General features: G+C 39.4%; 1 protein-coding gene across 11 annotated transcripts in view; it reads right to left on the bottom strand.

Moving 5' to 3' along the window:
• Positions 1 to 842: 842 nt before the first annotated feature.
• arhgef1 (Rho guanine nucleotide exchange factor (GEF) 1) overlaps positions 843 to 24,828 on the bottom strand; it is a 43,999-nt gene continuing 20,013 nt past the window's right edge. For 2 of the 11 annotated variants that reach the window (XM_011485514.4, XM_078933583.1), the window contains exons 2-31: positions 24,436 to 24,515; positions 24,215 to 24,328; positions 22,034 to 22,156; positions 21,372 to 21,414; positions 21,175 to 21,280; positions 18,114 to 18,254; positions 15,534 to 15,563; positions 14,329 to 14,440; positions 14,106 to 14,172; positions 13,603 to 13,632; positions 13,056 to 13,217; positions 12,775 to 12,913; positions 11,084 to 11,248; positions 9,204 to 9,394; positions 8,975 to 9,121; positions 8,665 to 8,747; positions 8,321 to 8,443; positions 6,918 to 7,032; positions 6,598 to 6,698; positions 6,379 to 6,453; positions 6,221 to 6,296; positions 5,601 to 5,765; positions 5,424 to 5,511; positions 5,239 to 5,346; positions 5,082 to 5,134; positions 4,832 to 4,975; positions 4,509 to 4,634; positions 4,115 to 4,305; positions 3,629 to 3,722; positions 843 to 3,393 (exon numbers count right to left, since the gene is read on the bottom strand). In XM_011485514.4, coding sequence (XP_011483816.1) covers positions 3,651 to 3,722; positions 4,115 to 4,305; positions 4,509 to 4,634; positions 4,832 to 4,975; positions 5,082 to 5,134; positions 5,239 to 5,346; positions 5,424 to 5,511; positions 5,601 to 5,765; positions 6,221 to 6,296; positions 6,379 to 6,453; positions 6,598 to 6,698; positions 6,918 to 7,032; positions 8,321 to 8,443; positions 8,665 to 8,747; positions 8,975 to 9,121; positions 9,204 to 9,394; positions 11,084 to 11,248; positions 12,775 to 12,913; positions 13,056 to 13,217; positions 13,603 to 13,632; positions 14,106 to 14,172; positions 14,329 to 14,440; positions 15,534 to 15,563; positions 18,114 to 18,254; positions 21,175 to 21,280; positions 21,372 to 21,414; positions 22,034 to 22,156; positions 24,215 to 24,328; positions 24,436 to 24,486 — 3,141 coding nt within the window. In that variant the 5' untranslated portion in view covers positions 24,487 to 24,515 and the 3' untranslated portion in view covers positions 843 to 3,393; positions 3,629 to 3,650. The remainder of the gene's footprint in view (positions 3,394 to 3,628; positions 3,723 to 4,114; positions 4,306 to 4,508; positions 4,635 to 4,831; positions 4,976 to 5,081; positions 5,135 to 5,238; positions 5,347 to 5,423; positions 5,512 to 5,600; positions 5,766 to 6,220; positions 6,297 to 6,378; positions 6,454 to 6,597; positions 6,699 to 6,917; positions 7,033 to 8,320; positions 8,444 to 8,664; positions 8,748 to 8,974; positions 9,122 to 9,203; positions 9,395 to 11,083; positions 11,249 to 12,774; positions 12,914 to 13,055; positions 13,218 to 13,602; positions 13,633 to 14,105; positions 14,173 to 14,328; positions 14,441 to 15,533; positions 15,564 to 18,113; positions 18,255 to 21,174; positions 21,281 to 21,371; positions 21,415 to 22,033; positions 22,157 to 24,214; positions 24,329 to 24,435; positions 24,516 to 24,828) is intronic. The other 9 variants (XM_011485517.4, XM_078933587.1, XM_078933588.1 and 6 more) reach the window with 7 other exon arrangements.

Below are 24,828 nucleotides of genomic sequence, written 5' to 3'. Positions count from 1 at the left end.
GTGTTTAAAGATGAGACCAAAGTGACAATGTGGTGGCTGTGGTGCAGCGGTAGGGCGGTCGACCCATCATTGTAAGTTTGCAGGTTCGATTCCTGCCTTGCACGCGCGTGTGTCGAAGTGTCCTTGGGCAAGACACTGTACCCCACCTTGCCTTTGGTGGGAGGTTGGCACCAGTGTTCGGCAGCGGAGCCACCATCAGTGTGTGAATTGGACTGCGACTGTAAAGCACTTTGGGCCTTCGAAAGAGGGTAGAAAGAACTATATAAGTATTCGCCATTTACCATTCTTTGGATGAACACATCATCCCAACTGTCAGGCACAGAGGTGCAGGCATACTACTTTCAGGCCGTTTGTCACGTTTGGTGGTGCAGTGACTGGCGCTCTCAATTCACAGCAAGCTGGTCCTGGTTCAAATCCTGGCTGGGACCTTTTTTGTGTGCGTGGCCCTGTTGAGGGTGTTTCCCGCCTTCGCCAAGCAGCAGCTGGGTTTGCTCTTCACCAGGTTAAGAATATAATATGAATGTATGGACAGCCAAACTAAGTGTTTTTTATTTAACAATAACGTTTAACTGCAGTGGAAAAACAGCTAAAGCCATCTTAATATTATATTACAAAATGCTTAATATTTGTAAAAACCACATGGCTTTTATTCAGAGAATACACCCAGAATTAACTGTTTGTTATTCTACTAACAGTGTGTTTTTCCTTAAAGAATAAACATGCATGAATAACCATAGAAATAATTTCTCGACTTAAACTTCTAAATAAAATAATAAAATATCAAAAATTACCATCAAATTTAAAGCATTTTCAGCTGTTAAGCATATAAAAACAAAACAGCGTTGAATGTCCCCAGTTTATTTAAAAATAAAGAATTAAAAAAGTACCACAAATTTTCTTAGATATACATCAATTTAGAGCCTCTTACATAATTAATGTTCACAACAAATACACAATACAGTTCCTGGATATTCATTTCGAAAAACAAAACACACAAAAAGTCTGAGGCTATGATGACAGGGAGCAGGTTTTTTTTCTTTTTTCCTAAATGGAAATAGATGTTTCAATGAGCTCAAATAGAGCGGATAAAAAGGGAGATGGGGAAAAAAAAGGTTACTTTTAATCAACATAGTAGGTCATCATATAATATTTCATAATGTGGAAGAAATCTTGCCTTTTTTTAATCAACTGTATGAAGCTGGTCCTAAAAATCTACCAATACAACCGAATGTAAAGGAAATAAAAAGGCAAAGCCCTAAACACATACGTTTAAAAGAAAAACAATGGGGGGGGGAAAAATCAATACATCCTACATAAAAACAGAAAAGAGGAAGTGCCTAAAATGGTCAATAAAACTCAAGGGGAAGTTGACTTTCATCAGCGTCTACAGTTATAAATGTTTCCCACAATGTGCTATTTAGCTTGAGTGCATTCTGACAGTAAGAGAATCTATTGTTACACATATGCATGGCTGGTAAATTCATTTAGTAAAGTTTATTTCACATATTTGGCATACATATAGTACATCTCTGCAAAGCCGTTCTATAAAATATCACATCAAACTTCCCTAACTTGCATACGAAAAATCAAATGAAAACAAAACCATGATTGGAAAAATGTCCAGCAGAAAGCCTATGATGCCATCAAGAGAGACCACTGCTCTTTTCCTCAAGGTAACAATGGCACATACAGTTTTTATGAGGAAGAAAAGAATGGGAGTAATGTTCCAAAACAAAGCTATGATTGATTTAAAAAGCACTGCAGTTCAGTAGGTTCATTGGGTGGAATTCTCTGCAACACCAATGTAAGTGAATCTAAAAGGTAGTGAACCTGATCTCAATGTCAGAAAGAGGAGCATTTGTCTGCAGCTTTCCTTCCTTCCTTCCTTCCTCCTCTTTTCCTTTTCCCTGTATTGAAAGCTCAGGTCCCACGAGTCCAACTTCAGGTTTGCTCTTTAGTCTTTTATTCAAGAGGCCACTAAAAGCCCTTTCACTGTAGTTCTCCTTGTGAGAAATTATTTTAATTTTCCTCACAGAAGTAAATGTAAATTAAAGGAGAGAGGAGGAATTTTGGTTTGAGTTTTTTTGTTTTTGTAGCTCCAATAAGGATCTCTATGCATTTGGTCCTGGTATACAGCCTCCATGATAAAAATGATGCCACAAAAACAATAATTACAAGCAACTGATCAGTCAAATGCAAAAGAAAGCTCAGTTTTATCATTAATAGTGCTACCAGGGAAGGTGTTTTTGTAATAATCAGGGAAAAACTCCTAAGATCCAGGTCGGTTTATGTGCTTAAATCAAAATAGATCAGTAACTGCCAACTGTCTAGGAGAAGGTAACATTGCAGGAATTGTTGCAGAAAAGGGCTGAGTGTCTCCATGCCAAAGTATTTCATCTGCACAGCACTCTCATGACTATATAGTTGAAGCAGTTGAAACCAAAAGCAAACCCCCTAAAATCGCTCGGTCTCCATCATATATCCCAGGTTTTCTGCTGTTCCCGTCCAGCTGCTTCTCTCCATTTCAGCCCCAGTGTTGTAACAGTCTCATTCAGATGAGGCAACCCGCTGACCTAACCAGACTCGGAGGAATAAACACTAAAAGCAATACATACAAACAAGCCTCCGTTATCAAAAGCATGATTGTCTATAGTTTCACTTTTTAGAAATGCCTTTTCATGAACAAGCAAATCTATCAAAGCAAAAAGGTCCTTCCTTGTTACACAAATGTGTCTTTGTAAATATGAGGGCTGTTTTCTTAAGCCCATCTGATCAAAAAGCATTTCGAAATAGAGAGCCGAAGTCACACAAACAGAAAAAAAAATGTCTTCTCAACTTGTTTTGATCAAGAAATAAAAGTGCATCTCTCCTGTACTTTGGCATAGATATAAGGAACAATATATATAGATATATATCAGCATTCATTTCTCAATACATCTATTGCTACATAAAATTATTAAGGCTTAATCATTTACTGTACAATGTTATTATTTTTTGGCGTTTCTGAAAACCACTTTACAGCTTGCATGTCTCGGTGTGCATTTGTGTGTTACAGCAGAATGCAGTCATTACAATTTAATAGGCAGAGTTCTGACTCAGACCAAAATATTGCTTTTTGCATCATCTCCACAAAAAATAAAAACCTAAATCCCAATGAAAAGATTTTTTTTGTTTTTTGGTAAACTGTGCATACAAATTTTCACACAGTGCCAATGTTCTATTACTGAACCACTGGACTGTGCACCAAACCGACAGAATCTAAACTTAATTTTGGCCGCAAGAAGCCGTGAATGAAAGAATAAAAGCGACAAGGATCCAGCTAACGTGTATCAGGGACATAAGAAAGTTTGTCTGCAGGGAAGCCTCTGAAAGCGAACCAGAACCAGTGGGAACCTAGAGAGAAGAACAGGACATGTTGAACGGCACACAGAGTATTATTATCATTATTACTTCCAGCATTACTTCATACGTGACATACATACATTACAGTTATGATCATGTTAAAAACAATCTTCTTTTGATGTTTTATTGAATGGATTTTGTATTACAAAACAAGAAGAGCTCTGAAATCCTCACATTGGCCTCTAGTAATGAAGAACCTAAAGAAATCAAGTTCAAATGATCTCACCTGGAGAAGCAAAGTTGCCTTACTAAAAGTTGCCCCCTTCTAGAGTGAACTTGGAAAGGGCCTCCTGCAGTTTGTGGTGCGCCTCTTCTACAGTCTACAAAACAAAATCAATACCACCTTAGAAACAGAGAACAACCCACTTAGAGATAAACGCAATCCTCTCCTCAACATCCTCTCTTCATCTGCCTCGCTGTTTTCCTGACACATCCCATTGCAGGTTTTGGACAAAACGACCGTTTTAGAAAAGTCCAATTTCACCAGGCAATTTTCAGCAAAGCAGTAACAGCAGTGGTTAAATGCTTTTCTATTCTCTAGTTTCTCTAAGGTGCCATTTGGCCCCATTTTGTCCCTTGTTGGATCCTTACTTAAGTTATCCTGGCTTAAATACCTGCTTCTCTGTCTCTTTCCACTCAGCTCCAATCTTTGGTTGTCTCAAATCTATCAGCCCATCATACAGTCTGTCCTCTAATATCTCCTGCTATTCACCTGCAGTCTCTTTATTTGTTCCTCCAAGCTGCACAGCCTTCTGCAGACTTCCTCTCTCCTCTCCTGAGAGAGCACCAGGGGTGCACTGATGCTCTTGTCCTCCTCTTCTTTTTCTTCTTTTTCAGGACTTTCGCTTTTGGCGGTGCTGGCGGTCTGCTCTTCTGGGCTTTTGTCTGTGCTCTGACCTTCTTCTGTGAACAGAGAGGCTATTTGAATGGATCCTCTAGTTATTTAGAGGTGATCAACAATGGCAAAACCTTTGCACTGAGGTTTACATCAGATTTATGCTAGCAGAAAAATGCATTTTTTGTCTTCTAGCTTTACGTTGGAGGCTCTGGATCTCCAAAAACCCATGAGCTAATTTGCTAAAAATTGATAATAAAGCAATGTTTACCTGGTAGAGAAGCCGCGTCTCCTTCCTGATTGGGCTCTTCTGCTTGTTTTACTTTGATTTCTACATCTAATTCTGAGTCTTCTGATAAACTGATGCTGCCGATCAATAGTCTTTTCAGTGACCTGACTGAAAAAGGTAAACAATATAAAAATGTATACGTAATCTGGTTTTATAATAAGAGGAAATAGATAAAAACTTGGGATGCTATTTTTGTCAACAAAATACAAATAAATCCGAGTGACATCAAAACATGGGAATCACATCAAATTTGACATGCTTTCCTCTCCAAAATGAGCAAAAGAAGTCAAAGGAGACGTCCTCACCTTCATCCAAAGCATCATCGGCCACCTTCTCCTGAAGGCTGTTGGAATGGGCTAACAGGTCGAAGCTTTCGACTGAAAGGAAATCTATCAGCCTGTGCCTGGGATCTGAGGTCTTGTGGTCAGTCAAGCTGTCCTTGTCTTGATCTAAAGATGAAAACATGGCTGCTTTAAGCCTTCCCAAAAGGTAAACACGAACGTTGACATAAATGAAATGATTTCTTTTTAGTTTTAAGTTCAAGTGTGGACTCACCAACGCTGATTTTCAAACTTCCGTTATCTGTTGGGCTCAAAGAGGCATTTGGCCTGATGGAGACATTGAAGCAAAAGAAATGGGATTTTGGAAATCATTATTTTGGGCTGGCAAAAAAGGGTTTTGTTTTGTGTGTTCTTTTTTATTTTTTCCATACATGGTGGGACTTAATGGAACTCCTCCAGCCATTGTAGGCAGCATCAACTTAATGGTTGCTCCGCTCTTCTTAAGATCATCCACTGCTGACTGTATTCTGTCTGTCCAGCTAAGATCCAAACAAACAGGGTTACCATGTGATGTTGGATTAGGTTTATCCAACTTACAAACTTCTTTGACACTCACGTTTTCTTTTCCCCAATAGTCTGAGTAACTAGTTCGTAGATCTGAGCACCACTTTCCCACGCAAATATGACGTAGAAAGCTTTTGGATCTGAAAACAACAACATAAAGGTGAGTTGTTTTTTTTTTTTTTAAAGACCTGTTTTTGTAAGTCAACTAGCTTTGCTATGCTTGGCTAACCTGTTGCTACGTCCCGGAGGAAAGCAGAGTCCAGCTTAATAATGGGGCTTAGCATCTGTTTGCCATCCTGTGCATAAGTACTCTTGCTTTGGCACTTGAGGACCATCTTGTCATCTTGCTTCTGCAGAAGAACCAGCATGTCTCCTAGCAGCACACACTGTACATCTAAAAAGGTGGGAGGCACACAGGAGGGGTGATATAACTGTTAGCAGCATGTGGATCTAGAACACTCAGTTCCACCTCTTTAAATTATAATCTGTTAAATGAACTTTGGGTTCACGACATCTTCACAGTCTTCAAAGTTTTGAATCCTTTATTAAAGGGGAAACAAAGCTCAACCATCTGCAGTACAGCACTGTTTCCTTATTGCACCGATTTCAATATTCAAATATCAAAAAGGGGAATAAAAACCCACAACACTTAGCCAAAAATAAGTATTGACATAAGTGGGACTCTTTTGGGTAACAAAAAGAAATTGTTCTACATTCGACATAAACGTAAGGTGCAAAAGTTAGTGGCTTCCACTGCTTTACTGCTGTTTATTTGGTTTAATGAGCCACATTTAGTTTTCAGGTGAGGCTGACCGTTTTCCTTTCAAATGTATCAAACTGTTTTCTTACCAACAGCTTTCTCTCTGGTAACTTTCCAAATTAAAGGACCTTCATAAAGCATTGTCCTCTGAGTCAGGTCAATATTCTGGAAAAACAAAAACAAAGGAATGAGAACAAATTGAGGCAGGATAGTTTACTGAAAACTAACTTTGTTGGACAGAGAGTACCTTATATTCAACATAAAGGTCATTGCTCGTTTTAAGCCCTGATGTGTCCAATTTGCGCTGATACTCCTTCAGAATCTGGAGACAATAATAAAGATTAAACGTTCAGAAATAAAGTGAAGGTAGTTAAACCAAACAAAACCTAGGAGCTTAACTTGAACTTCAACAGATTCTTAACAGTTGTTTAATAACATCTTTGAGTGGGACGTGCATGCTGCTCACCAACAGGTTCTCCATCTTTTTGACCTCATCATTGACATGATTGAGAATCCTCTTGCAGCACTCTGCGCTCTTCTCAACCCTCTCCTTCTCGTTTGAATTGTCTGCAGAGAAGACACAGGTTTTAAGAAAAGCAGAACATGTCTAACAAACCTGAACCCAAAATCCACACATCCTCATTATTTCACATGATTCTTCAGTTAAAATATAGACTTAAAATAAAAATAATAAAAAAACAACCTAATGATTATTGTGTGCCAGCATTCAAACGATTTGCTTCACTTTAGCAGGAGAAAATAGTGTAGGAAGGGAATGAGAGTCACCTGTGTTCTTTGCAATATTCTCCAGTAGTAATGGATACTTTGTGAGTCTCTGCATCACCGTTGGAATAATGTCTTTGAGCTGCAACCTCCGGCACTGCGGTTTACTTTCTGCCTCCTAGGGTTGATATGTGACAACACAGAATGTTAACATTTGCTAATGTGAGCGAATCTATACAACTTCCACTTCTATATTTTAAAAGTCCCACTCCATTCATCTTTTGATCTGTTTTAAAAGTCTTCCCAGTGGTTTTTAAATTATGTTAATTTAGCAAAAAAAAAAAAACTGTCATTTTCTAGGACAGGTTCTACAGAGTGGAAGTAGTGCAACAGAAATTCGCCTGTGAGTTGTGGGCAGGACTGTTGGCAGGGAGCAACCCCGCCCCCTCTTTCCGTCACCGTTACTGAGAGCTCTCTGTTTAAATGCTCTCCTGCTAGATTTCAGCCCCTCACATCCCTGACCTAGCATTACAGTTGTAAGAGAAATGGTGGAGGGTTAATTTGGAGCTATCCAGCTGTACAGTTTTTAGCCAGATGCCAGCTTGGACGAGGAAAACATGGATCTAGTCGTGCACAGGTGGACGCATCAGAATGGAGCAGAGCAGGGAGCTTGTGGCCCGCCCATTGTATTTTATTTTACATAACAATTAAGCTTTTTTAAACGACATCTTTTTCTGCTCCTGATTCACAACAATTGGAAGAAAGAAATGCTAAGAAATGCAATTTTGAGCTTAACTACTATTTGTCCTCCATCATGAGAATAGGGCTGGTATCAACAGTTCAACGCGATACAATTTAGAATTAACACAGTTTACACAGATTTGTTAAAAGAAATAACAATAATATTCTAAATATATTTTGAAGATATTCATATTAATCTGATAAAGTTCGCGTACTGTAAATTGTAAAAAGGAAAACGTGCAGATCATCATGTTTTGCCTCTCTATTTCCATTTGGCCACTAGGGGGAGCTCAGGCTATACCATTACACTTCATTCCAGAAGAAAAACGGGGCTTTAGACCACAAATGGTTACTTTTAAAAAAAATGTCTCCTTAAAACAGCTTGGAAAAGTCCTGCCTGTGAGTATATCAAGTTGTTCATTTACTTAGCAATGTATGTTTAGGTCAAACAAGCGTTAGTATTAGCCGCTCTACAGGAAATTCTATTATATCTTAGCATCACGATATCGGACTTTCGATTTACTGCCGTTTTGCATCAGATCACTGGAAAGGGAAGGCATAAAAGATCGATCTCTATTTTTATGGATTGATTCATCAATTAATCGATTTCATCAGCCCAGTCCTCTGCAAGATTATGTTAAAAACACAAATAACGCCATTTCTATCTGAGTGGGTCTTAAATAAATATAAATATGAGATATTTTCAGAGATAATGCATGAAGTACCAGGATAAAGGAGTTGAAGCGTGGGTCTTTCCTCTTGGCTTTGATCTGCTCCAATGAATATTTCTGGTGACTGCAGAACCGGGCTGTCAGCTTCTGGAACCATTCTCCCTCTGGGCCACCAAACTGAAACACATGCAAAGTCAGAGGAAGGAGGACTAAAAACAAGCAGAAAAAACAAAACCCTGAAGCTTGAACGAGCTCAACATTGAGACTGTTGACTAATATAAATCAATAACTATATAAATACGGCTACAGTTACAATTGTACTAAAAGAAAGTATTCCTAAATAAAGAAAATTTGCAGGAAATAGGAGGGGAAACTAAACAAACAAAAGCCAAACTCACCAAGTGAAGTACTGTGGTACTGATGTTTTTCACAATGTAGTTGTCCTCCAGGCGCAGTTTCTTCAGGTTCTCATAGAAGTTATCTGAGACACAGAACCACAGCTTCAGCATGACACACGCCATGGCTAAATGTCATAAATACATTGTTTCTTTTATATCTAGAAAGACATAGAAGTGTATATGTTGCATAACCTTAAAGTAGTGTGTGATGGCAATCATTTTTTGTTATGGCCTTTGTTATCACACCTACAGTTACTGAGCATATGAAGGTCAAGTTCCCCTGGTGAAAAGCAGTTTTTAGGGCACTCACAGTGCAGCTCAATGATTTCATCAAGACTGGGGAAGATGGTCTCCAACTCATCAGCTGTCAGGAGCAGCTCCCTCCCAAGAGGCTTGGAGAAAACAGTCTGCAGGACGCTAAGCATTCGCACATGAGCATGCTCTGTTGCAAACAATTCTGGGGAGCACAGAGAGTTCAAATGAGATGTTCAGTGTCAGCTGGGCACCTTTAACTTAAGTTTCACTTTACTTTTGCTCACCGTTTATCACTTCCTGTCTCTTTGCTTCCTTCTTGCTGAGCTTCTTTATGGCATCACGTGGTGCCACATCCCTCCAGTTGGGCGGGTCCTGCTCCAGCTCCTGTAGGCGAGGGTCTATCTCCTCCAGTGAAGGAATGGAGATGGTGGGGGAGTGGCAAGGACCGTCTGGAGCCAAAATCGGACCCTCAAAACTAATAAAGTACAAATAAAATAGTTTCAAGAACGATTACTGTTACATCAAAGCAGTGTTTTTCAACCAGTGTTTGCTGTGAGAAGGTCAGCTGTGCCGCGGGAAATTGTTCAATTACCCAATTGGTCCAAATAGTATTTACATTGCCATGATGTCATAAAAACCTTTTATTTGTGTTTGATTCTTATTCATACCCTTTGATAAGAATAACTGTATATTGTCTTTTTTTTTTCTTTACAGGTTTGGTTGCTGGTGTGATTTTTATCAAGGAAAAAGTGAACCGTGGCTCAAACAAGGGTTGAAGAACACTGCATTTAAGAATGAGTAGGTAGCTATAAAATAAAAAGAAACATTTAAAGAATAAAGTATAGGATAATCTGGTACTGGATAGGTGAACTTCAAACTTGGGTTTACTGCAGTATGGAACAGTTTAGTTTAAATAACAGATGGTTTCTTCTGAAAATTCAGAAATTTAAACAGTTTAACGTAAAGTTACTATGATTAGTCACACCCGTTAATAGAAACTGGTTCAAATGATAGAAAAGAACTGTGCTGTTTACTTTCTAATAACTCATTTGATGTCATTGAACAAATATATCCAACATAATCTATCATAACTGGTATTTTACATGTAGGTTAATTTCACATGATTGTAAATGTTTCTAGTGACAGTTTCAGAGACACTTCCCTTCAATCTCCTGCGTTTTACTGTGTCTGAATGTGGCAGAGAGGATCGCAGAGAAACCTGAATGGGATTTCAACTTTGGTCACAGTATTTTATTATATAATTGGATTATGTTGCCAAAATATCAGCGTTCCTACTTAGTTGGAGATATGCTGTTTTGAAGTGAATGTTACTGCTAAGCAAAAAGTCCAGACACTGAAACGGAGGACTTCCAACTAGGAAAGTTGTGGATGATGGCCCAAACCAATAAAGTAATTGAACTTGTGGAAATATGAATATTTTGAAGAACTTGTTGGCAAGAATTTAAGCTTTTGTTAAGCTTTACAACACAAAAGTGCCCTATGTTGTATCAGTTTTAACAGATCACCCCTTTTAACCCTGTAACACCGGCAATGCTCACCTCAATAACACACACTCTTAGACAGACCATAACTCCTTGACCATTAACACGATCAATGTAAATCAGCTGATTCTGATACGAAGCTGATTTCATATCCGTTTGGCTCCACTATGCAACACATTTCTAACATAAAGTGTTGCCTAACAGCACAAAGATATTTTTCTCCATGACAGAATCAGCTGGTTTGATGTTGATCAGTTGCATAAAAACGTCACTGCTGTAAAGTGTGGCATATCCGTGCAAGGCTGCTTTTCTCTGCTTCAGAATCCTCTGGAGTGATGTGAATTGTATAAACGGTTGAGGAGTTTTGGTAGTTGATAGAAGGTCATAATTGGAGCTAAAGCTCCGGTGTTAAAGGGTTAAAGGCTGGCATTTAAAATTTTACCACATTACCAATATGTAGAAGATCATTTAGTGAAAAGAAGTTTTTAATTATCAAAAAAATGTTCAATATCACTGAAACTGTCAAAGAATCATCAAAATTCAAGTAAGGTTTGGTTTTGAATGAAGCAGGTGGCTGCACTGATCTCATTTGGACATGCTGTCTGTCCCTGCTGAGCACCACTCCTGCTGGGGAGCGTTAAGAAGAGGTTTGTCCATCTTACGGATGGATGTGCTGGGGGGTGAGCGGGGAGGGTGGTGTTGTCAAGGCAGAAGGAAGCTGGAGGTCCACGTCACTACGAGAGCGAGGCTGTTTGACCCGGGAAGAGCCACGACGTCGGGACGACTGGCGCTCCACACGGGCGCTCTCGCTGCGCCCAATTTTCCTACTTAGGGAGTGAAGTTGGGAGAGGACCAGTAAGACGAGGATGAAAAGAGACAGATAGAGGTGCAGGAAGGACAACAAAAGGATATGAAGAACCCAAAAACAGAAAATCAAAAGAATTTAAAAAGACCACAGGATGGGGAAATCAAAATATAAAGATCATGTAAAGATTAAATTAAGTAAAGAGTTAAGGGGGAGAAGAACAAGATAAACCAGCAGGAAGGTAGATGAATAGAACTAGAGTGACAAAGAAATATGCATAAAATGGGACATGCATATCTCTGTTAGCAGAAAGGAAACATGCATGTTTCATACAATTTAAACATGGCGGCACTAAAATGCGGATCTACAACAGTAAACAAGGAATCACGCAGTGACAGCTCATTCCTCTGTAGTTTACTATGCTGTACAGTGACTTTCAGAAAAACAACACAATGTTTAACAACTGCAAAAAATGTAAAAAAAAATAAAATAAAATTCAACTTGTCTCAACAATTAAGCCAATTCTTTCGAGAAATACTTAGCCATGTTTACGTTGCAACAGTACAGGAGCACAAGACTAAAAGTGAGGTGTGTAAGGGTGCGAGTGCCACGCTCTCTGTTTGCGTCATATTTGATCAGTGTGTGGCCTGAAGCATGTCCGTGACTCTGTCAAGGCGCTGACACCCACCTTGTCTTCCGTCTGCAAAAATATGGGACACCACACTGTTACACACCCTCCTTCAGACCACTGGTCGCCACATTTACTAGTGTATTCTCCACATACACACACCCCAAAGTGACAGGTTAAACATGTTTTGAGCTACCATGACAGCTGCATGCCACACTTGACGACAAAGCCCCGGACACAACATGTAACCGCACAAACGGCAAAGACAAGCGAGGCGAAGGACGGACCCTGACCACGGCGGATGCGGACATCTTGGGAAGCACATAAAATGAGCAGCTAACAAAAAAACAAAAACAGCACGTATAGATCACCCTTAATCTTGATGCCACAAAAAATATGAAGACTCCAAATATCTCTGTCTAATGGGAAACACCTCCATGCTGCTAACAAACATCAGGAAGCTCTGAGAAAAAAGTACAAAAACTGCCAAAAAAGCTGTAATAAAGCTAACAGATAAACCTGAGATCGCAACAGAACACAATTCAACAAAGACCGAAAAACAGTGGAGAAAAGAATGTGTGTCATTTGGAAGAAGAATAAAGGAGATGGGGTAAGAAAAGATGAGGAGGTTATAGAGGCTTAGCCCATGTTGACTGGATGAGGAGTCTTCTCAAAACTGCAGGCTGCTAGCGCTCATGAGCAACAGACAGCAGACCAAAAGCTAGCACACAGCAGGGACAGACAGCTGGGGGAGTTTTACCACGCTCCCTCGGCTTGCACAGTTCAGACAGACTTCTTTTGGTTTTACAACCTTCACTGTTTCCTAAACGTAATCGTTTGCTTTTTATCATTTTAAAAATCCTCATAGTTTGTAAGTACACGGCGTTAAGATAAGCTGTTTTTCCCGTCAGGAACCTCACCTCTCTTTCTCCACAGGCTCTTCCACAGGGAGTTCTACGGGGGAGACGGGCTCCCCGATAGACGGCACAACAGTCCCAACAGGGGACACATCGCCCGACTCCGACTGGGATGGAGGTTCCAAGCGAGTGCTTGTGTGACCTTCAGTGAAAAACATTCATGAAGGTAAGCAAACTGCTCTTTAATCAAGTTCTCTTTTGCCCCTATGAACCAGTGAAATACAGCCTCAGTCATTTCGGATCTCCATCATTTAAACAGCATTATGCACGGTCACGTTCCGTACCTTTACCATCCCCAAGAGTGGGCTCTTGGCTGGGGTTGATGTCGTTGCTCCCGGGGCGATCATGGCTCTCCCCACTAACAATTAAGGAAGACTTTTTGGTGATGCTGACAGGAACAGGAGGCTCGGGCATGGGGCTTTTTGTACTCTCCCGACTTGGGTGTACTTCATGAGAACAAAGGGTAAAAGGGATCATTAGGCCACCAACAAATAATGCAGCTGCAGAAAAAAATGAAACAGAAACTCAGACCATAAAAAATAAGAAAATAATAAGGGGGAGTGCAGTAGCAGAAACTTTATGAGGAAAAAAAACAAAGGTGAAAAATTAGCAATTTGTTTCTACCAAGTGGATACCAGGGTTAGTTTAAAAGAATCCTTCAAGTTAGCTTTGTGTTAACACAAACATTTATTATTGTGACACAACGTCAGAACAACGCCCCACCAACATCTGCCTCTAGTTCTATTTGGAACATGCAAGCATGCTTGTAGTTTGATTAGTTTGTGATCATTCTACAGATGGAAAAGGCAGCAGGCTCTGAACAAAGGGTACCTTCATTGTCCGTTTTTGGTTTGGGATCGGCTGCAGCAGGAAAAGAAGCGCAGGAGAACATGTTTTCAGCTGTACCAGTATGTAAAAACACTTGACGCTGTATTAAATATAAACCCTTTGCATGCTTAGCGTAAGAGCTGAACCACTTTGAACAGTGATTTGATAATGAGAAAGCAATCATTCAGCGGTACAGGTGCAGCTGTGGAGCTCCATATTCCTTTACGCTGACACCAGGCAAACATTGGACTACAGCCACCAAAATAAAGCAATTAAGCTTTCCGTTGCAGCACTTTTTTTTTTCTAAATCAGTAGATACATTTAAATCATTTTATTTATCAGATTTATCTTCTCAAAAAGTGACAAGAGCTGCTATAGAAATTCCTTTCTGCGGCAGATCAACTGTGTAGCCACAGTTGGAATAATTATCTAACAGAGACCTTCAAAAATCAGATTACGATATGATTAGAATGGAGTTAAAAGGACAAAACAAGAATAAAACATACATGGTCTCCAAGGTGGAATGCTGGGAAAAAACTGTTTAGGCTTCTTTGGGGTGTCATCCTTCCTAGTCTGAAAAGACAACACAGGTAGATGCTGAAGAGGTGAAAGGTCTGCGGCAAACAAAAGCATCAAATGCTGCAAAAAGTGACCATCGTATTTAGCCCCATCATAGTGTGGACCTGTTACGATGTACTTAAAGAACCGGAAGAAGGGCTTTGTGTTTACCTTTGTTTGTCTCTTGAAGAACATTCCTTTGGACTTTGACTTACTATCAGCTCCCCTTGTTTTAACATCCAGGTGCTTCATATAGGCCGTCACTGCTGCAAAGATGGATTGGCTGGGGACAAAGTAAGGAGATAAAATGTAATAAAATTGGAATTTCTTTTCTGTTTTGCTTATTTCTTTAACTGGACCATTAAACTATTTGATTTTTTGAGTAAAATCTGCTTATCTTTTCCACTGACAATGCATTTGTTACTTATTTCACATTAGGGGCACAAAGCAGAGAAAACAATCCTTTCACACTTTGCTGGCATAGTCTGGAGCAGGGGTGCCCACACTGTTTCAGCATGTGAGGATCTACTAATATATATCTATATACATTAAAACCATGCATCATCATTGAAAGAATATCATAAAATCATTTTTTGAAATGTTTGTATCACTGTACTTAAAAATTACAGTATTACAGTTTAAAAAAGCTGCTTTTAAAGTGACTCAGACAATTAATTTGAATTAAATCCATATATTAGATGAATATGAAAAGTTGCAACATGATTAAAAAGTCCCTTTGTCATTTTTCCCTCAACCATGTATTGAATCAGACCCATGTGTCTGTGGTCGTCATGTGAGTGATGCTGCTTGCACAGTGTGTCCATAACAACAACATTTCATGTGATTCTGTTCGAGGTTCTTTTGGAGTGACAGATCGAGGGTCAGTTAATTCTTTTTTTAAAAAAAAGGTACTTTAGCAGTTACATCCACGGTTAGGAGTCTGACACTGAACACTCACATCTTTGTGAAGCTTAGGAGGAAGAAAAACTCAGCCACTTTAGTGGCATGCCGTTCTGTTTTTGTTTTATTTATTACGTTTTTGATGGCCAGCAATTTATCCATACCAACCCAACAATTGACCGTATTGGGCACCCCCACTCTGGAGAAATGCACAAAGTATTTGGCAAAAACAGTTTAAGAAAGATTAATAAAAAATGTGATGATCAAAATAGAGTTGAAGGAAAAGGTTGAGAAAGAGAATAGCAGGAGTTTAAAGACGTGAAAAGGAGGAGATTTCTTTAGTGATTACTCCAAAAAGAATCCTAAAAGCAGAATTAGAATAACTCACGCCATTAAAATCATTGGTAGATTTATATTTTTCTAAAACCATTAGTAAATGAAAAGGGAGCCAAACTCATTAAAAGCATGAAACTCACCACTTTTCCTCATCCATCACAATTGTAGGTCTGAAAAAAGGATTAATGCACACGCATCAACAGTGATTCCAAAAAAGAGGAAAAGGAAATATTTCAAACACAAGCTCACCTCTTTCTTTTAAGTAACATTTTGTCTTTTTCTTGCTCGCCTGATTACGGGGGATACAGGGATTTGGGTCGTTTAAACCTGACGTCACTATTCTTCTCTGGATCCAATTCTAAGCTTACAAATATGTAGGAGTCAAAGATGAAGCAACTGATCATGTTCTATCAAGAGTCCCCCCAAAAAGGTGCAAAACGAGAAATCAAAAGCTCTAACTGCAAAGCTTAAATTTAAGCTTCACTTCCAAACCTGAACTGGATGAAGCAAAATAGAGCTTCAACTTTCCAAAACTTCCAACAAGATTTACGTTTCTCCTGCTACACGCATGCAGCTAGAATTTCAAATACTCCAGGACAGTGGAACCATCCATTTAAGCATGTTTTTGACTGATGCAATATGCAGGCAACGCTGCAGAAATTTGACACGTGTGCGTGGAACTGAACATGCACGGTGGGAGGAGTTTTGAAGGGATTTCTCCTGAACAAACCAATCCAAAGTTTGCATCACCAGAAAGACCAATGAGCTACAAATGGGCTGCAGTCACTGTGTTGTGGGATGCTTTGAGCATGAAGAGAGGAAGAGTGATGATGACTGTCAAGAAAATGAATGGAGTGAGACTCGAGGAAGAGTTTGTGCAGCAGAAACTGAGATCCGAGGGAAGCTGCGAGGGAAGGCTTGAAAGGGAAAATGACGTCTGTGGTTCAGATCCTCTACACTGTCCATCCACAGGAAGAAAGCTGCTTGTGCGTACCACATCTATCCTTCCATTAGTTTTTTTTTTTACCTTTCTCCTGACAAGATGAAGTTAGACATGCTTCTGCCCTCTGCCCCTCACTGTCTACTTTCCTTCGAGTACAGAATAACCACAAGGTCAAAGACCGATTACTTTTCCCCCAAACCTCTTGGTTTCTTTCCTAGCTGTCCTCCTGGCAGAAGCTGATAACCCTGTGACTCTGTCAGACCAAGAGTCTTCCTTCAGATGCATTTCCCCACAGCTGCCCCACCCCCGTTGGCAAAATGCCCGCGTAAAGCCTTGCTGCCAGCGTGGCACAGCCGCCTCCATCTTTTCCTCCCTGCGTTCCCATTTCCTTCTTGCCCCTTTGCGTTCTCTGTTCCAGTTCAGCTTCAGGCTCCCTGCTCTAATGAGCTTATTACTCCACTATTTTTCCGCTGCATCTTCTCCATCTGTGTGTGCATGTCTGAACCTGACTGCTTTCATTTAGTTTGTTTTAAAAAAAAAAAAGTTAGACTTAGAGGAGAACAGAAACTGAAATGGCTTTGTTTGACTTTTTACATTCAAAGCAATATTTTTATTCGATTCCTCAACATCATTCTATTGTTGTGGGAGATTTATTTGAGTTCCATGATAAAAAGTTAAAGAATATGAACAATGATTTTGGTTGGAAAACTGACAAATTTTCCCAAGGTGCTTATTAAATCCTTTTATCTATAGTTCTAAGTCTGACGAAAGACAATTCAAACCAATCACAGTTTCCAGCCAATTCTCCTCCTAGATGATGTGTTCAAATGTTCCTGATTAGTAAAGCAACAATTTTATTGATGGCAAAGCTCAAATTATTTTACGTCCATTAACTCAGAAATGCCTTTAAGTCCCACTTCGATCATCATTTTATATATTGTAAAAGCGTTCCCAGAGGTCTTTTAGCTACGATCATGACGTTATTATCCAAATTTAAAATACAAGTGTCGTTTTCTACAGTTTCTGCAGAGCGGCAGTAGTTCATTCATCAGAATGGAGCAGAGCAGGGAGCTTGTGGCCCGCTGTGGTAACTTGAATGTCACAGCTCTAACCTTTTTCAACATCATTTTTTTATTTGCTGTGATGTCAATGCATATTCCTTTGCAGTTTTCTTTATTTTTAAGAAGTTACCTTGGCTAGTTTAAAACATTTTGACATCAACATGTTTGTTTTTGAAATCTCTAAATCCAATGTGATCTGACTATTATAGAAAAGCGAAAGGGACAAAGAAAAAATGTCAGAAATGTTAACAAAAACTAAATGATGCCAGAAAATAAGCAACGTTATTACTATTCCCTAAGGTAATTTAACGTTGTTTAAAGTAAAGAGTGCAGACATTTGTGTTGTCTTTAGTGTTCAGTTTCACTTTGGTACAGATTATTGTGGCTTAAAAAGTAGGATGTGTGCCTAACTGTGCATGCAGGATGTGACTGGTAGATATGAAAAGAGCATGTAGGATTAGGCAGCATTTTCTCAGGAAGGGTAACTTTAACCCTAATGACTTATTGTTATAAGAGCACTGCTCACAGGGAGGCATGCGTATGGCCCAGTGGGGTGGAGGTATTTAAAGTTCAGGGTAAAAGTATTCCATGTGTGAGGAAGCAAGTCCAAAGTTCAGGTCAAAAACTGAGCATTTCAGAACCTTCTCTCCTATAACAGATACCAACCCATTTTATAGAGTTTTCTAGTGATTATCCATTAATAAAAAGACACTCACTGCATGTCAGACATCTTCTCCAGCAGCGTCTCAGCTACATATGCCTCCTTCATCTTCATCGGGACACGGTCAGTGGGGTAATGGTTCTCAACATCAATCAGCTCCTCTTCGTTTTGGGTCATCCCCATCATACGCTTATGTCTGCAAAGAACAGAAAAAAAGAAAGACTGCTGGATGGAAAGTTTGTCAGAGGGTCACATTTTTCATGTGGTTTAAATAATATATTTATAACTACATCTTTAAATACAGAGTAGAGATTTGAAAGCACATATGTGAAGCTGCTCATTGCCCTGCAAATGAACAATTTCCACAGTTACATTAATGACAGTCAGTGTAGTTATCGGCTGATTGATCGTCCTCTTGATTTAATCACAGGTGACAATGTTAAAGCAAAAGTACTATGTAACTAATATGTACTGATTCCAGTCATTGAAAAGAGAAATATCGTGATTTTCCGTCTTTCTAAATAAAATACTTTATTTTTTAATGTTGGATCCTAAATGTGGTCTGAAGGCCAAACATTGTTGTTTGTTTCATTTCTGTTGTTAACCAACCAGAAGAAGAGATGATTGACCTTTAGGCTACGTTCACGCCAACCTCGGAAACGTGTGTTCAAGCGGCCGATAAAAAGTCTAAGTATTGCTTCCGCATTCAAAACTCTCGCGTTCACACGTCATTATGCAATTTTCCACGGCAGATTTCAGGCTCTACGTACAAAGCGCCTGGCCTTGAATGCACATTGAAAGTTACACCAGGTCAAACATGGACCAATCAGGATTTGGTAATGGCATATGGATGACGTCACTTTTAATTCATGGAGGTGCCATCTGAAATTTGAATTAATATTCGCGGTTTGTGCCCGGCCGGACACCAAGTCTTTCATTTATCGGAATAGAGCTGTGAAAAAAAGTCTGGAGCAAGATTCCTGAGATTCACACCGGTTCGACATTTCACACCAAGCCTCTACATTACCAGGCTTTACTTTTGGACAATATTTGAAAATAAACTAAATAAACTCACTGTGTTAATCAACACAAACCAAGCAGTTTAAACTCCATTTCTGTCATGAACAAACAAACTAAAAATATCAATCACAAGAAGCAGTTTCATTTGTTCTCACCTAAACTCTAAAAGTTTCACAGCTAGCAGCAGCTTTAATGTTTTCTTTTATCCTGCTGATGTTTCTACTCTAGACTTTTAATGTAAATATACTTGCAAGGTTCACAAAGCAAATCTCATCTGAAATTGCTGATCCGTCTGAATGTTTATAAATATTTGTGTTTCTCTCCATGGAAAAGACAGCAGGTTCTGAACAATAACACCAGTAAAGGACAAAAAGAAAATCTACTTTTTCTTTTAAAGATTTATCAGGATATTCAGAGATCATAACAGCTTCCCTATAACACCAATATTCCGTGGCTCTGGCAATATATAAAAGCCCTGTATTATAATATAACAACGCTATTGTCCGTGGTAGGGCTGCACGATATGAGGAAAACTTGCGATATGCGATATTAGTGATCAATATTGCGATAACGATAAATTTGCGGTAAATAAACAAATAGAAAAATATACAAAAACATCATTCCCATTTCATTGCAACAGTTTAAAAATAATACTTCAAATGACCCTCATCGACATGGGGGACAAACGTCAGGGTGGGCTAACCCTGGTCCTCAAGAGCCTAAACCCTGTCTGTTTTCCAATTCTCCCTAGACTGCTCAATAATGATAACCAAAATCAGGTGTGTTCAGTCAATCAGGATGTGAAATCACTTGAGTCAGCCAATCAACAGCAAGCTGTTTAAGGAGAGCTGGAAAACAGGCAGGGTTGAGGCTCTTCAGGACCAGGGTTAACATAATAGGCCTCCATCTGATTGGTCAACAATGGGAAGGCGTCCATCTGATTGGTCAAAGCATAAAGGGATTTATTTGATTTGTTAAATGCTTCAAGCTGCTTGAAGATTGTTTTAACACATTTTGGGTTTGCGATTTATTGCGATATTCGCCGTCTTTTGCGATATGCATATTGCAGAGCTGGATATTGCGATAACGATAAATTTGCGGTATATTGTGCAGGCCTAGTCCGTGGCAAAGTAGACATGTTTTCATTTTCAAGTGACATGCTCTGATTGTGCTCTCCAAGTGTCTGACAACAAGACAGAAAGGCCTCAGAGTACGTCGTCTTCAAGAAAAGCCTGTGAAGAAGTCTAGCTGCTGGAGACACAAAAGTGAAAGAAAGGCCAGAAATAAAAGGAGAATAAATAAAATAATAAAAACAAATACTATCTGCCAACTTAAGCAAATATGATGGAAAATGGATCAGTAAGAAAAGCCTGAATATCAGTCAAATGATGTGCAATGTTTCCCCTACCTTTCTGAAAATTTTGAATTAAAATTCAAATTAAAAGACGATGATGAATTCTAACTGTACCGAGACATCCGGGGGGACACTAAAAGAGGACGGACTGAGAGGTAACTAAATGTCATTAGCTTAGATTGAGTGTGACTCTTTGGTCACGGCGTACATGTTCGGACAGAACAGTACATGTGTCAGAAGCCAAGAAACCCATCTCAGGCAGAGATCGACAGACGACACTGGTGGAAAACAGCCGATGTTGCTGCTGGCCGAGAGAAGCTAGCTACGTGGTAATAAGATAGCGGTGCTCACTACGTCGAGTCCAGAGAATGGAAAACAATGGATTCCCTATTTTCAATCAACCCAACTGAAAACTTTTGACTTTAGTGACTACTCGTCGTGGCCCAATAGGATCCGTCGTTTTGAACGGTTTTGTGTTGCAGCAGGATTGGGTAAATTACCCTTTGTAAGATTATGTAATAATAACGACGTTCTATTCTATTCTATTTCATTCTAACTTAAAGTAAACAGAAAATCATTCATTTTTTTCATTTATTGTTATGAGTGAGTTCATATCTGCTCATCATCATCATTTGTGCAGATTGTCATTAGAAAGGACAGTTTGTTTACCATTAAATGTGCATTCAGCTATTTTGGATTCAAATATTTGAGGTATAATAAATGCAGGTAGAAATAGTCCGACCTGAAGTCCTCCAGTTGTTTCTTTACGTCAGGAATCTGCAGGTTCTGGATCTCCTGAACGTAACGCTTTTGAACTTCTTCAGAAAGCAGATCTGCGCGGGTTCGATCTTAGGAAAAGAAGAAGAGTGAAGAAAGTGAAAATTCTTTTTTAACAAGGTCGACTCGATGGGATTTTCGAATTACAAATCAGTCACTTACCCAGTTCATTGGATATTGTGACTGGAATGGACACTCTTAGAATCTGCAAACAAATTGCAAACAAGAAGATACAGATTTTGTTTTCATATTTTGTTAAAACAAGTGTTATTTCTTCACCTTTTTTTGCAGGAAAAACACTGCAGTGCAATAGCTAAACAAATCCTCCAGGGGTCCATCTAACACCAGAAATGAAATACTGAGCTCTCCCTCTTGAGTATCCCTTCCAGAAGTATTCTGTGGTTGTAAAGTGATGTCCACGTATATATAAGTATTGCTTTTGTAAACAGAATGAATGCATCTGTAACAATTGCCAATGTAGAATAATTTAGGGTTTTTGCCATTTTCATTTTTCTCATGTAAAGAAAACGTATAGCCATAAAAGTATGTGAGCATGAAGAGAAATGATTTGTGGCTGTAAAAGTCTTTTGCCCACAAGATCCTCATAACAGTAAATGCACAGTGTAGAACAAGTGCTAATGTTTCCTGAGAAATAGAAACACTTTTATATTTTGCAAACATATATGTCAAATGAAATCATTATATTGAAAACATGAAGCTTATATTTTAATAAGCTTATATGTTTATCCAGCTGTCTAATTTCAGATTCACTGTTCTTAATTATTCTTGGGAATGATAGAAATCCAGTATTGTGTTCTACTTACTGCACCCTTGTCAAGGAAGGTGTTGTAAAACTCCACAAACTGTTTCTTTATCTCTTTGGCATTCTCCTTGGCATTCTCTTTGGCAAAAAGCTTCTTGAAGAGCTCAGCATGGAGGTAGCACAGCTGAGAAGAAGACAGCATATCAATAAGTCCCGACCAAGGTAAACACATTTTGGTTCCACATAGCTTAGTGTTGCTTCTGCAACGATTTATTTCACATCTTAAATAACGCAAAAAAAACGCAAACTAAAGAAGCAGCTACTGACTAGGGCTGCAAAATTTCAAGAAAACGTGCAATGTGCAATATTAGTGATCAATATTGCATTGACAATATGACTTAAATTCTCCAAACTACGCCTGCATAGGAGGCAGCAATCTAACATAAAAGGGCTCCATTCGATTGGTCAAGGACAGAGGGGTCCATCCAATTGGTTAAATCGATTTGTTAAATACTTCAAGCTGCCATGAGATTGCTGTTGGAATAAGCGTATTGCAGAGGCTGATATGTGCAGGCCTGCTAATAGCCCAAGCACACAATATGAACAAATGTGAACATGTGACACAATTCAAAGTTACACCACTGATGGACAAATATATTAGGGTTGTGCCGATGGACGATACCATCGTCCATCGTGATGGGTGAGTGACATCCCGATGGAGAGACACCATCGTGATGCCACGCCCCCGGCACGCTGCGAGTCGACACCATAAGCCGCGGTTACATGTGAAAAATACTTTGATGGGATCAATGGTCGGATTAGAATCCAACCGTGTACATGGGCACAGAAAAATGTTTTCAGAATATAACAAACGTTCACTAAGGTCACACTTTCGGTAGTAATAAATCATTCGCACATGCGCAGTGGGGTTTGAAAAACCGGAAGAGGATATAAGTTCCGCCGAGCGGCTTTTTTTTTCAAACTTTATTGAATGTAACAATTCAATACAAAACAATGTTACACAGCGCCGAGCGGCTATTACATTGATATGTCAGCTCGGTAATATACGAGACGATCTTCTAAACGTGCTTTTAATAATGTTACGATTATTATGAAACGCCTGTTCGCTCATCGTTTTATTTTTAATCCGTGTGGTCAGTGCTTTTTCTGTTGAAAAACGGAGCCGGAAAGAAGCCAGGATTAGCAGTATGCTAACACGGGCTAACAACATTAGCATGAACATAAAATCCATGCAGGAAACGCTACAATCTGCATCTTGGCTGGACGTAAACATGTGGGAATAACATCAGCCTTTATTTAGTCGGGACACGACTGGAAACACAAATCCACGTGATTGTTTGAACGATTTCTAAGGACTGAGCGACATTTCTGCTTTGAAGCTCACACCGCCCCAAAGCGCTGTGTGTGTGCTCACGATCCTCTGCTCACACACACACTTTTAGACCCGGTTCTGAGTTCTGTAGCCCGTTCCCCTAGAGCTGCGGAACGGATCGCAGTTCTAAATCTCCCACACATACCGCTCATGTAACAAAGCACCCCCCCCCCTCCCCTCAAACACAAAGCTGTAAGTGTGCGCTCCGCCGGTCCACTTGACTGCAGGAGCGGACCACTTCTTTTCTAGTTTGTTTGTTCACTTCCCTCAGTTTATACTGGATAATCGCGGATGAGTCATTAGTTGGGAAATAAAATAAATAAAGTAAAACAACGAATAGCAATTATATAAGACCGAAATATTAAAAATACTGCCCCCCCCCTCCACGACGATATCATCCACCATCCGGATGGTTGACAGCAAACATCGTCAACGGCCAATTTAAGGGACATCGCCCAACCCTAAAATATATGTAAAGAAAATTTGACCGGGATGACCGAGAGCAGGTGTTGTGGCTCTCTGCCCCTGATGTCTGCATGCAGAATCAATAGGACAGGGCCAGAATGCTTTACATAGGCACTGGCATACGAGCATTAAACTGGCACAGAGTCACCGTGGATATCGCAGGTGTCATTGGAACAGGTCAAAGGGAAAAAGCCTTTACTTTGGATTTCCACAACACTGCATTGATACAGCAGACAAATACAGACACAATTACCTGGTTAAAAAAAGATTACTATCTGTCAGGACTGTGAAAGGTTCTTTAAATAAACAATTCAGTGGATGGTTAACTTTTAGGCATCTATAGAACAAAAAATAAATAACTGAACAATGTCCAGCGTATCTCACCAATGGAGCAGGATCAAACTGTAGAATGACATGCTGCATGAAGACCAGCAGGTGAGTTGGCCGTTCCTTCAAAAGCTCAATGCTGTTAAAGTGCTTACACTGGTCCTCATTGGGCTACAAAAAGTACAGACGATAGAAAAACACAGATAATTAGAATTAGAGACCAAAAAATTGAGACCAAGAGTAGAAAATAGAAGATTATTCCTAATTTCGTCACTTACATCATTGAGATCATTCTCAAAATCTTCATCCTCAGCCCCGATTATACTCATGGCTGGGTCAGAGGAGTTCAAGTCGCACCCTGCAGAAAAGTGACAAACCATTGCAATCCATAAGCATTATAGGACTGTTTGAACTTTCTTCATGTGAAAGGAAGAACATTCACAGGTTCTAATCCAGCCTCCTGAAGAGTCAGACACAGCAAACTGTATTGGCATAAAAATGGAAACAAAATCCAACTTCTATAAGTCAGAGATAGGGCAGCTATATCAGAGTGCATGTAACTATAATGATAAACCTATGTCATCCATTATAACCCAAAATCTGTCAGATTTTTTACAGCTATTAGGCTTGAAAACAAAGCAAAAATTAGGGAGGGTGATTTATTTTAGACA

The sequence above is a fragment of the Oryzias latipes genome, chromosome 16 (genome assembly GCF_053564925.1).
Source record: "Oryzias latipes strain Hd-rR chromosome 16, Olatipes_Hd-rR_3.1".
NCBI lineage: Eukaryota > Metazoa > Chordata > Actinopteri > Beloniformes > Adrianichthyidae > Oryzias > Oryzias latipes.
The sequence above is the reverse complement of the archived record's forward strand: the minus strand, read 5'-3'. Positions and strand labels throughout refer to the sequence as shown.